The 13,319-nt window shown below is 39.4% G+C and overlaps 1 protein-coding gene across 5 annotated transcripts in view; it reads right to left on the bottom strand.

The window, feature by feature from the left end:
• sestd1 (SEC14 and spectrin domains 1) overlaps positions 1–13,319 on the bottom strand; it is a 139,525-nt gene that overhangs the window by 75,234 nt on the left and 50,972 nt on the right. For all 5 annotated transcript variants that reach the window (XM_072579112.1, XM_072579108.1, XM_072579110.1 and 2 more), the window contains 2 exons: positions 13,225–13,315; positions 2,893–3,006 (listed from right to left, as the gene is read on the bottom strand). In XM_072579112.1, coding sequence (XP_072435213.1) covers positions 2,893–3,006; positions 13,225–13,315 — 205 coding nt within the window. The remainder of the gene's footprint in view (positions 1–2,892; positions 3,007–13,224; positions 13,316–13,319) is intronic.

Below are 13,319 nucleotides of genomic sequence, written 5' to 3'. Positions count from 1 at the left end.
GCAGTCGTCATTAAGGCATGCTGCATGTACTTTCTCAGGTACTGGGATGATGGTGGTCTTCTAGAAGCAGGTGGGGACTTCAACTTGTAAGAGGGAGGGATTTGTTTGAATTCAAAGAAAAAGCTTTTCCTCCAAGTGGATTATTACTCCCACTGAAAAACAGTGCTTACACAGGCTCATTTCTGAAGCTATGATATCCTCTGTTAAGGAAGACATTCTCAATACTTGGTATCCTAGACATAGTCATCTCAGATAACAAACTACAGCTTACAAATTTATTTCAAGTCCTTTCCCAAGTTATATAGCTTTGTTCATGTCACAAGCTCCCCAACATAACCCTCAGACCAATGAAGAGGCCAATGGGGGCACACGCAACCAAAAACAGGAAAGATTTCATACTGTTATGCCACACTTACAAGTCTTTGCAAAACAGGCTGGCCCCATGTGAACTCCAGATTAGCCGAAGACTCAAGATCCAACTCCCCTCTCTCACACTTGCACTGACACCAAGTATCAACACAGAGGACCAAAAAGTATAAAAAATGGAGAAGGATATCAAGCATGCCATAAAGCCCACAGTTTGAAACAATGCCAAAGAGCGCACAAATTGCCTGATTTAGCAGCCAGGGAAATGGTCCGAGTCAAGGACCAACAATGAGCCAGCATTGTCATTAAGAAGATGCAGCAACCAAGATCATACTTAGTTAAAAGAACATTTTTAAATTCAAATGCCATGTTTCAATATCAGTCTGCACAAAACCACTGACAGGATGTGCTAATAACTTTGATACCTGGCAGCATAACAATGCTACAGAACTACTTCTTAGTGAACTGAAAAACAATGACTTTCAGGCTATGGCAATGAAGTAAGAAAATGTACATTCTCAACAACTTCAAAGAGAAATCCATATCAGATTAGGACGAATGATAAACCAACATAAAGGTGTGCCTCTATACAGAGACTTTTAAAAGGATGTATGCACCTAAAGGTATAGAGAGAGTGTGGAAGAAAAGGGGAGAAAGCAGAGAAAAAGGTTAACCGCTGAGCATGTACACAGTGAGCTATGTCATTTATGATATCACAAGTGGATTTCACACATTCTCCCCATGCCTGCTTTGATTTCCACCAGGTTCTCCAGTTTCCTCCCACAGTCCAAAGATGTGCAGGTCAGATGGATTGGCTATACAAAATTGTAATGTTCAGAGGTGTGCAAGCTGGGTGGATTATCCATGTAAATGTGGGGTTACAGGGATAAGGGTCTGCGTGGGATGCTCTTCAGAGGGTCAGTGCAGACTCAATGGGCTGAATGGCCTCTTTTCACACTGTAGGCATTCTATGACCGTATAATGATGGTGACCAGTGAAGGGATAATAGCATAGACCTCATGCAGAACCGGAATATATATAGTTAGCATGGTGAATGTAAACATTTGGTATCTAAATTGGAGCATGCACTCAAAATATTGCCCAGACTCCCATTCAAAAACAGACAGAGTTCACAAGCTCATAAAATTGTGAATTATAAAACAGACCATTTTGTCTATTTCAATCTAGTCACCCTCATTACTGTAATCAATGCAATTTCAAGGCCAACTAGCAAAACTATCAGTGTGCATTTTCTGGAATTTGCAGATTAGTTAACTGTTAAGTAGTTAAACATGGAGGCCCAGAAGTAGCTCTCAGTGATTCTACTCCACTCCTGGAGATGCACAGTTGTAGACGTCTAAAATGCAATGATATTTAATCACTGAACTGACAAGAACTTGTAGTCTTATACTCTTTGTCTAACTGTAAAAAGTCTTGTTAAAGTTACAGTTTATTGTAACTAGATTTTAACAGCATAAATTAATAATGCTTTCTAAAACAGCCTCAATGGTTCTGAAAAAGTAATTTTATGTTTGTTAAATATAATTTTCTTTAAAACATTAAGAAATCCCATGTGGTATGCAAATAATTATTCTTCTGACAATTTATTTCAATTTCTAACTGAAGCCTATGTATGAAAAGAATCTTCAGTTATTATCTCACTATGATACTTAAAAAGTAAAATGAAGGAATTTAGTTGTTCTTACTTCCTGTTTCCTTGCTGAAAAAAACACTTTAATACGGTTGGTTGCTTATCCTGCTTGATATACTATTGCTGAACACCTGGATGATTCCTTTGGCTTAGAGTCATATTTAAAGTAACATCTGGAAAGGGAAATTTGGTGTTATAGAGATCACCAGATTTTGCAGCTCTATTCAAGGTCAACAGTAAAAACTGGTGCTTCACAGCTGTTTATGAAATTTAGCCCATTGTGTAAAAGCACAATAAACCTATAATGTTTCTTCAGTATTTAATCCACTTCAGTGTAGAAATAAACAAAAACACTAAAATGCCCAACAGTAAGAAACAAAAAGCTTGATTAAACTCATTCTTCCAAATCTGAAAATTAGAATTCTTTTAAATTAACGAAAAATGTGAAACCACGAACCTCCACCGATATCAACCTTATTTAAAGAAACAATCCTGTACGTACAAACCACGAAAACCTCCTTAACAACAATATCACTATTCAATAAACAATGACAATTACTAAATCAAATTAATTAAACTTTTCATGCCAGCTCCAACATTAGGTTATTAGTACAATTCCATTTTCAGGAAGGCAGAAAGATGATATTTATCATCTACTTTCTGAAAACATTTGATGTAGATTTTCCACAAGTGTGATGGTTTTAATCTGTAAATACAATGAGCACTAACTCTGTAGACTTCCTATTTTCAGATACTGATTACTACTCAGAGAAATTGGTTTTGACTTTTACATTTAATGGAAGTAAAGTAACATTGGAAACAGTAAATCAGGTTAAGAATTACAAGAACACAATACCCATGATGGGAGAACACACCTCAAATCCAAGTCTATCTTTCTCCTTCCAGAAGCAGAAATGAGTCACTTTCTTGTCCCAGAATTCATCTGGTTTCACCACACAGACTAAGGACACCTCAGCAGGAATCACATTCTAGGTAACAAAAGAAAATCTGTGTCACCATTTTTACATTTTTCCCCAAACGTTTGCGATACTGGGAATATTATTTTAGACTTAATATCTGTAAAAAGAATAAATATATGATTAAGGTAATTCAGTTCACAACTGCCACATCTTCATTTCTTCAATACATGCATTGGCAACAGAGACACAAGAGGGAACTACTAAGCACTTATCGCTCCCATTTGCTTCAGAAGGTATATAACAGCTTGAACAGTTAATTAATAAGTAATTCAAAGTTAATTAGGGTTCTTGTGGCACAGTGGTAGTGCTTCTACCAGAGTCCAAAGGTCCTACCCATCCTAGAGATGTCTCTGAACAGGTTGATTGAAAAATAATTTATTGTGTCTGTATGTGGCTCAGGTTGGTAGTACTCTTACTTCTTGAGTTGAAAGGTAGTGGGCTAGTTGAGGCAGACAAATCTAAGTAAATATTTCATGAAGTACTCAGGAAAATGTTTGGGGGTGTTGGTGATGCAGTGGTAGTGTTCCTACTTCTGAGCCAGGAGGGAAGGTTTCAAGTTCCAGGTAAGAAATAAAAAGGGAAAGACGACACCTGTGAGAGTAGGCCACAGGCTCCCTGACAGTACAGTGGGTCAGACAATAAAACAGAAGATAATGAGGGCATGGAAAAAAGGCAGTACATTAATTATCAGCAACTTTAGTCTTCATGTAGATTGGAATAGTCAGATTGGCAAAGCAAGCCATGAGGAACAATTCATACAGTGTATGCATGGTCTTATATTCCATTTAGGACAGTTTCTTAGATCAATATGTTGTGGATCCAACCAGGCTATTTTGAATCTGATAATGTGTAATAAATGTGTTTAATAAATTGTCTCAGAATAAAAGGTTCCTTCGGAAATAGTGACCATAACGTGGTAGAATTTAGTGCGCAGGTTCAGAGTGAGAAACTTGGGTTAGAAACTGTGCTAAACTGAAATAAGGGTAATTACATGGGAACGATGGCAGAGTTGATGGGAGTAATTGAGAAAAGGGATTTAGCAGAAATGATGATTGATGAATAATGACCATGACAGATTTTTAAAAACATCGTTCATGACCCACAACAAAGATATATCCCAGTAAGGAAGGAGGATTCTAGGCAGGGAATAAACTGATTGCAGTTATCCGATGACATGAAGATGACCAGAGTAAACCTGCCCATCATAAGACCAGAAGGCCATGTGACACAGGAGTGAACCCGATGGGCTGAATAACCTATATCTGCTCTCAACTCTCAGGACCTTATGCTAGGCAGTTTTACTGCAGCCATCTTCATGTCACTGGAACATATTAAATCAGTGCAATGCCTGATCTAACGGTGATCATCAGAAACCAAAAGCCCCTGTCTGCAGCAGTCTAAATTCAGACGCCAGGGCTTCAGGGCTAGTTTGTAGAATAAGTGAATAACCTTTGGTGACATTGTTACAAATGAATATTGAAGTCTCTTAAATCGCAGGTTTTAGATGCTGAATTTCCTCAAGAAAATCCTAAAGACTGAATTTAGGAATGATTAATAATCTTCTCAGGCAAGCACATAACTCTGGGTCACAAAGCTCAATAACAATTGGCAATTTTATCCTTCATTTCTTCTGGAAGGTAATAGATTCCGAGTCACTATTTTATGCCTCGTTAATCATTGCATAGGACATCTTTGTTAACATTTATCCAATTACTCAGTACAAAAAAAAAGGGCTTGCAGTGGTAGCAGGGGCAACTTTGGAGGTGGCGACTTTCCACACTTTTCACTATACTCTGTTCGTGAGTACACATGATAATGACACCTAATTCTAATTCATAGGAGTGAAAATGCAAGTCACACATGGGGTGTGATTATGGAGGTTCTGCCAGAAGATCATGATATAAGATTTTAGATTAGGACTCATGTCGGGATCTTATATTCTCTCCTTAGTCATTGGTTCTCCTTGTGGTTGTGAAATCAAAGCAAAAAAAGTTCTACTTCTGCACTGTTCATTACAGTCCTTCTCTTGTTCATTGTTGACTTGCGTATGTGCGTGGATGTCAGTGTGGGCAGATTAAACCTCAACTATAACGTTGGCTCAGTTCTCCTGTAATATTCATGTTCAAGCCTTATACATGAATGACAACCAATTGGTCTGCTCAAAATAGTACCTCAACATGCAAATACCTCCAGAATGAGACAAATTTGATAACAAGTAATGTGCTTTGAAACAGTGGAAATAATGCAGCTTATTTTAACATACTGCTCCTTTTCTGCCTTACAATGACATGTAATCAGATGTAATATTATTCCCTAGATTTACCAGAATAAATTGACATTGATGCTTCCTGGTATGATTTTACTATAGCTGATCAACAATGCAATATATCTTCTATAGTGACATGTGCAGTGCATAAACACTTACAGTAGATTTAAATGGCTGTTTATTTTTGCCCTGGCACATACTTGAAACATTAAGAATGTCATGTTGCAATTGCAGCAGAATGTTGGAATTGATCAAGTCATCGGTTTCAAAGTAAAGTGATATGTTCATGGAATCTCACAGTAAATAAAACCGCCATTTGTCACATTGTGCTAGTCCAATTTAATCTCATACTCAAGTTCTTCTCCACTATGACGATATTATGGCTTTAAATAGGTGTATTTTGTCCTTTTGTTTTGAAATGAAGAAAGGTTGAGACAGAGGTATAGAGTGGTCTGCTCAAAGCCAGTAAATAGTTTTGAGGTCTTGGGGATTTTTCTTTTTAAACGTTAGAACAATAGAAGCAGCCTGAATAGGTGGGTGCAAGCTTCCACAGAACCAGGATTTTCGGTTTTAGTTTGCTGCAATTGCTGGAGTATTGAATCTGGATGTGGAAGTTCTTATTCTTCTCACTATTACAGTTAAAAGCTGTGGTTCTCCTCCTGCTGTTAGAATTGTATGTGAGACAATCTATTTTGATGGCTTTGTCTTTGCCAAGGTGATGTTTATGGGAGGTTACTATACTGAAACTGTTAATTAGTTGCAGTTAATATATGTATTATTTTGTTAAGCATTCCAATCGAGTTATAATTAAGTAAATTTTTTTATTTTAATTTTGTCTGTACAGTGTGACCTTGATTATCCGGCATTCAATTATTCAAATTTCGGATGATCTGCTAAGATCGCAAGGTCCCAATGCTTGGCTAAACTATGTTAGTCGGCATTCGATTATCTGAACATTCAATTATCTGACAAAATAATCCCTGCCCATGTTGTTCGGATAATCAAGATTCCTCTGCATTTTAACTGTAGTGTAAAGTGTGTTTTGCTTAAAGTTGAGTAGTTTGACCAATTGAATTGCATTTTGAACACCACGCCTTACACTTACTTTTAACATAAGACAAAGTTAGGATTGAGGCTCTCTTCTTATTATATTTTGAGGGGATTTAGTCTGATCCATAACACCAAAGAACTGAAAATAAACTCAAACTTCTTCCCTGGAACGTCGGAGGCTGAGGGGTGATATTATAGAGGTTTACAAAATTATGAGGGGCATGGATATGGTAAATAGGCAAAGTCTTTTCCCTGGGATCGGGAAGTCCAGAACTAGAGGGCATAGGTTTAGGGTGAGAGGAGAAAGATATAAAACAGACCTAAGGGGCAACGTTTTCATGCAGAGGGTGGTACGTGTATGGAATGAGCTGCCAGAGGAAGTGGTGGAGACTGGTACAATTGCAACATTTAAGAGGCATTTGGATGGGTATATGAATAGGAAGGGTTTGGAGGGATATGGGCCGGGTGCTGGCAGGTGGTACTAGATTGGATTGGGATATCTAGTTGGCATGGATGGGTTGAACAGAAGGGTCTGTTTCCATGCTGTACATCTCTAGGACTATAACTTTTCAAGTTGCACATTCTTGATATAAACTGCACTCATGTATTTTCTCCACATTTTCCAATAATTTATTGTAACATATTAAATCTACAATTCAGCCATTTGCCAGCAACACTCCAACTGATTTTTCTTCCGCCCACATGGACTTCCAAGGTCCTTGCATGCAACAGATGTTATACAGCTGCATGACAATTTATATGTTCCAGCAGAGCAGTCAGGCAGACAGGATGGAACGTTACTTGCCAGGGGAAACTGTTCCACCCTGCTTGCTCTATCAAAACTCATCACCTTGAATATCTCAATTAGTTCTGCTCAAGAAGGACAACTCAGCTTCTCCAAACTGTCCATATAACTAGTATTATCCTGGTTACTCTCCTTCGTATCTCGTCCCAGATCTTGAGATCCTTTGAAAACCTGAATTGAGTGTATTATTCTAACTGAGGTTGAACTAAAATTTTGTAAAGCTTTAGCCTTCTTTCTTTTTACATGGATTTAAAAAAAAATTATTCACAAATAAAGGACATTGGAACGGCCAACATTTATTGCCTAAAGGATTTCATGTAGGATATTCCAGGATTTTGAATCACCAGTGAAGGAACAGCAACATATTTCCAAGTCAGATGGAGCATGGCTTTGAAACAACTCGTTTTTTTTCCCCTTAATTCCCACATGTGAAATCATTGGAAAGACCAGCATTTACTGTGTGTCCCTAATAACCTTGAACTGAGTACTTGTTTGGCCATTTCAGAGAGCATTTAAGAGTCACAAGTAGGCCAAATGGACGTGGTGTTGGAACAGTGGACAACAATGATAGCTCATAACGAGATTTACTCCACTGCCACTGGGACAAAAATCTCAATAGAATTGAACTTGATACCAGTTCTTGAGGTTACTGAAAATTCCTTAAAGTAATACAGATTCTTCCATTGATAGGGGCACTCTTTGAAGTCACTCCACAACTGCAACTCAATTATTAGATTACTTACAGTGTGGAAACAGGCCCTTCGGCCCAACAGGTCCACACCGCCCCGCCGAAGCGCAACCCACCCATACCCCTATATCTACCCCTTACCTAACACTACGGGCAATTTAACATAGTCAATTCACCTGACCTGCACATCTTTGGACTGTGGGAGGAAACCGGAGCACCCGGAGGAAACCCACGCAGACACGGGGAGAATGTGCAAACTCCACACAGACAGTTGCCTGAGGCAGGAATTGAACCCGGGTCTCTGGCGCTGTGAGGCAGCAGTGCTAACCACTGTGCCACCATGCCGCCAATATCTCAATTATAAACCAATTTCAAATTTTAAAAAAAATCAGTGGTGGACCAAGTCTTGAGAGCAAAAAGAAAGCAGTGTTTTGAAGAATTTGGTTCAGAGGAATGTGGGAGAACAAGGTAACAATTGTACTGGAATATCAAGAGCACCAAAAAGGGATCTAGCAGGGAGTACCGGCACAAGATTGACAGTGAGGAAAGAGGAAAATAGCAGATGCAAATACTGAGGTCTGAGGTTTATAGAAACTTACAGAATACTGAATGGCCTGGATAGATTGGATATTTGGAAGAGGTTTCCACTGGTTGGAGAGACCAGAACCCGAGGGCACAGCTTTGGAATAAAGAAAGGCCTTTTAAAACAGAATAACTTCTTCACCCAGAGAGTGGTGAATCTATAGAATTCACTGCCATAGAAGGCTGTGGAGGCCAGGTTATTAAGTATATTTACGACGGAGATAGATAGGTTCTTGATTGTCAAGGGAATCAAGGGTTACAGAAAGAAAGCAGGAGAATGGGGCTGAGAAACGTATCAACCGTGATTGAATGGCACAGCAAATCCGATGGGCTGAATGGCCTAATTTCGGCTCCGACATCTTATAGTCATATGATTTGCAAGTGCTGCTTCAGGGTAGCATCAGTTGAATTGGAATTCTACATTTTTACAGTACAAGCTGTTCTGCTATACTGCAGTAGTTGCGTTCTCGTGTGACCTCATGTCATAGAAAATGGTGCAATAGAAATGACAAAGCCTTTGGGAAAAACAGGGTTGGGTAGAACCACCAAAAATAAAAACCAAAACAAAAATAGTAATTAGCTGAACATAAACAATAGAATGGTCTAAGTAAATGTTAAAATCGTACATTTTAATGAATTAATACAATAAATTTAACACTTTAAGGGGTTTCTGAGTTTGCTAAGTTACAGTACTGTACTAAGATGGGGCTGAGGGTCATCATCAGCATCATCATTATTTTCAGGTGCAGTTCTGGGTGCAGGGTTACGAAGACAGAAAATATTTAATCCACAAGTGGATGGGCTCATTGCTCTCAACGGTTTCTTGGGGGAGGTTGGCTTAAAAAAAAGGCATTTTGTTTTTGCTGCTTTGCATCTTTCTTCTTTCATGAAGAAGCTGCTCATAAGGTTTTAGATAAGACTTTATATCACAAACTGCTATCCTGCTGTGTTCTGCATTGTAGTCGTTATCTTCTAAGAGCTGCAACTGCTTCTCAACTTCCCTCAGGATAGAAGACAAAAGAGAAGTGGAAAGTTCTCATGGTGCTGCATCCTGGACTTCTTCATCTCGAGCTTGAATTTCCCCCACAGAAACAAGTTGTTGTAGATCCGTCTCCACTTCTTCAAATCTAACTTGCTTTGCTACAGCAACACAATGTTTTCTGATTGTTGGAAGCTCCTCTGGCAGTTCAACACTTTTAAAATCATGAAGAAAATCTGGGAGAAGCTTCTGCCAAATTGCAGGCAAGCAGACATCACCCCAGGCCTCCACAATGATGTCAACGGCATTCTTAATGTTAAAGCTCTTCCAAAATTGAAGAACACCGTCCTCATTATCGCCCTCAGTAGCTGCAATCAGCTTCCTGAATGTGCATCTTAAGTAATAAGCTTTAAAAGCTGCTATTGCACCCTGGTGAATGAGAGAGGTTGTGTTCAAAAGGTCGAAATAGCACTTTGATGTTTTCAGAAAGCTCACCAGTGGTGAGAGGATGGCTTGTGATGCATTGTCCAGAATGAGGAGAATCGTGAAATCCAAATCTTTTCTCCTGCAATAATTTCTAAAAACATCCTCGAAAACATCAACAATAAAAGGTCAGAAAAAGTTTTCCCTGTCATCCAACCTCTTTTGCATGACCTGAAGTAAACACTTAAATCCACTCTAAGGTAACCAGGGATGGAACTGCATAATAGCTAATGGGAGGTCGTATTTTTAAAAAATTGTTCCCAAATTCACCAATCATATTACAGCCAAATCGCATTGACGAAACATGTGTTATAGGAGAACGATCTGTATTAGGAGAGTTGGACTGGAATGTGCTGTTTATATTTAGAAGCACTGCAAAGGAAAACCTGGAAGAAAAATTTCAAGATCTGGAGATACCAGGGTGTGATGAAAGTAAGATGTCAGGAAGTGAACTTGGAAGGAATAAAGGAAAAAACAGAAAATAAGAAGCTTAGGATGGATCCCAAATCTTGCAGTAATACAGTAGAATAGATTTTCATCAGTGGTTAAGGACACTTAGATGCAGCAAAAAAAAAATAGGATGGAGAAAAGTCAGAGAGCATGAAGTAGGATCATAGTTGGCAAGAGGAGGAAATCCACTGGCATTCAGAATAGGAGAAGCAGCAATTGGCACAGGTCAGGAAATTAATGGCACTTATAAAGAAAGCAGCCAGATGCAGCAATGAAATGGAGAAAAAGACCCAGGTGTTCAGATTAGGTGAGTGCAAAAAGTGTGAGTTGAAAAATAGTTATGCTAAGAGAGGTGAGGGGGAGCAAAAGAAATATAGGGTACATCACAGGGACTAAAGGAGTAAAAGTGAATCCTTCTGCTGTTTTTTTTCAGAAAACTTAATTATCAACCAATAAAATGCTCTGTTTTCTATAAATGCTATTCCTTAAGTCATAAATTGCTTTTCTTAGGGAGGAGAACTTCATTATGTTTAAATAGATTTCAGATTACTTAGTGTGTGGAAACAAGCCCTTTGGCCCAACAAGTCCACATCGACCCTCCGAAAAGCAACCCACCCAGACCAATTCCCCTACATTTACTTAACACTACGGGCAATTTAGCATGGCCAATTCACCTGACCTGCATATGTTTGTGACTGTGGGAGGAAACTGGAGCACCTGGAGGAAACCCACGCAGACACGGGGAGAATGTGCAAACTCCACACAGTTGCCAGAGGCAGGAATTGAACCCGGGTCTCTGGCGCTGTGAGGCAGCAGTGCTAATCACTGTGCCGCCATTTAGCCTCAAGAAAAACATTAAAGTTTATTTTTTGATGTTAGGTTGTCATGCTAACTGAAGCGATGCCAAGAGTTATCAACATTTGTACTAAGCATTTCTGATTCATTTAGTTGCAAGTTAATGCAATAAAATTAAGTTTATTGCGCTGTTGTAAATTTTTACTTATCCTAAACTACAAAATTATTTTAAACATGTCATCAGTTAGAATGTTTATTATTTTTGCTACCCAGAAGCCAGAACCTATGATGTGATTTGCACCATTTCTGACATATAATAATATCAAAGATTTGGGTTCAAATCCTAAATATGCTCATTAGTAGGTACAGTGGAAACTCGATTATCTGAACAAGATGGGCGGGCACTATTTCATTCGGATAATCGATTTTTCCGAAAATCGATTAAATGCCTTTCCTCTGGGGCTTGGAGTTTTAAAGCCTGCTCCCCGTCCAGGAGACTGCAGCAGCACACTGCACTCGAAACTCCGCCTCCCTCTTGTCACCAGCCCCCGCCCCCAACCCAGTCCAACTCTGTCCTGCTCTGCCCCCAACCCCATATGGTCCAACCCCGCTCCCAACCTGGTCCAACTCTGCCCCCCCCAACCCAGTCCAGTCCAACCCTGACCCCCCAACCCAGTCCAACCCCCACATCTCTTCCCCCCCCGCCCACCCAACACAAAGTGCATGAGCCCATGGCCACCCCCACCTTTCCACCCCCTGCCCCTCTCTGGGGCATCCGGACTGCACACCAAGAAGGCTGCTGCTGCCTCTATGGGCTAAGTCTCCAAATAGCACGTGTGCGCGCACACACACATACACACACACGCACACACACTCAACCTTTTACCGCAAATTTTTGACAGGTTCCATGTTTGCCCTGTACGGGACAAATGTTGGAGAGATTACTCCCGGGAAGGTTGGGGGGAGGGGGGGCGGGGGGGTGGGGGGGCTAGGGTACACCCCTGTTAAGAACTCCAGGGAAAGTGTGGGGAGAGTGAGAGGACGGGAGGTCAGTCATTTGGAGACGGCGCCTGTTTAATCACTGTAAGCAAAAGACACGATCACTGCTAGAAACATGTCTTTGATGTAATGTTTCTATCGGGACCTTGGGATTTCCTTTGGATAATCCGATTTTCAGATAATTGGTATTCGGATAATCGAGTTTCCTCTGTATTGACAACATAAGATGAGAACACAAGAACAACTGTTCATTCATAGAAGTGGCCTTTGTTGCTCTGCTTAAATCTGATGGAGCCCAAGAGCATAAAACATTTTGTAGCCAAACAGACTGCCTGACCTGAAAGACTGATCATATCTTCCTACAAAAACAATTTACTTCACAGAGACCATCAATTTAATCCACTGGATTTACCACCATGTGGTTAATTTTCTTGGCACTATAGTTCAGATGACTAATGAAGCATGGCTACTTATGTGCACAAAATGAACTTGTGGTTACCGCAATTTTACTAATTCCCTCACTGCAACAGACAATGGATCTGACAAATTTAAACAGAATTCTGTAACTTCATAAACACTAAAGTTTCACTTGGTTCTAAATCTGCATAAAATTGAATGTTAAAAAGTAATTGGGAGGTGGAATTTTGGCAAATAGTTGCAGATACTAAGTAGCCAAGGACTCATACTAATCAAAGTTTCCCAGCAGTAAGGGACAAGAGCCAAATATGTAAGTCTTGGCCCAATATATTAGCACTTCACTCCAAAAGCAAGTATTTCTCTCTTCTGTTTATACAACTCTATTAAAAGAGAGGAAGCATTTATATAAATTTCACATTGTAATCTAATTTGTATGTTTTCAATAAGCTGAAAAGAGTAAAATACAATTAAAAATGTGTTAGGTTAAAAAAAGTTCAGTCTTTATAAAACTTTCCACAATTTGTCAAATATTCAGATGTCCAATTTTTTTTGCACTGCTTTCTTCAGAAGATGCTCTTCAGGAGCTATTAGTACTTGAGGGAAATGGCAAGATGTCCTCTGTACCATTGCTTATATATTAATGGAAATGAATAAAACTAGAAAAGACTTGAATTGAGTTACATGCATACCTATTAGTTGTGAGGAAACTTTACCTGCAGCATCAGCACAACTGTCTTCACTACATTCCATTGAGATTTCCGGCCATCCACAATAACAGTAAAACCTCTGGCTTTACACTTATCGCTGC

The sequence above is a fragment of the Chiloscyllium punctatum genome, chromosome 10 (genome assembly GCF_047496795.1).
Source record: "Chiloscyllium punctatum isolate Juve2018m chromosome 10, sChiPun1.3, whole genome shotgun sequence".
In the NCBI taxonomy this organism is placed as follows: domain Eukaryota; kingdom Metazoa; phylum Chordata; class Chondrichthyes; order Orectolobiformes; family Hemiscylliidae; genus Chiloscyllium; species Chiloscyllium punctatum.
This window is presented reverse-complemented; position numbering and strand designations above follow the sequence as displayed.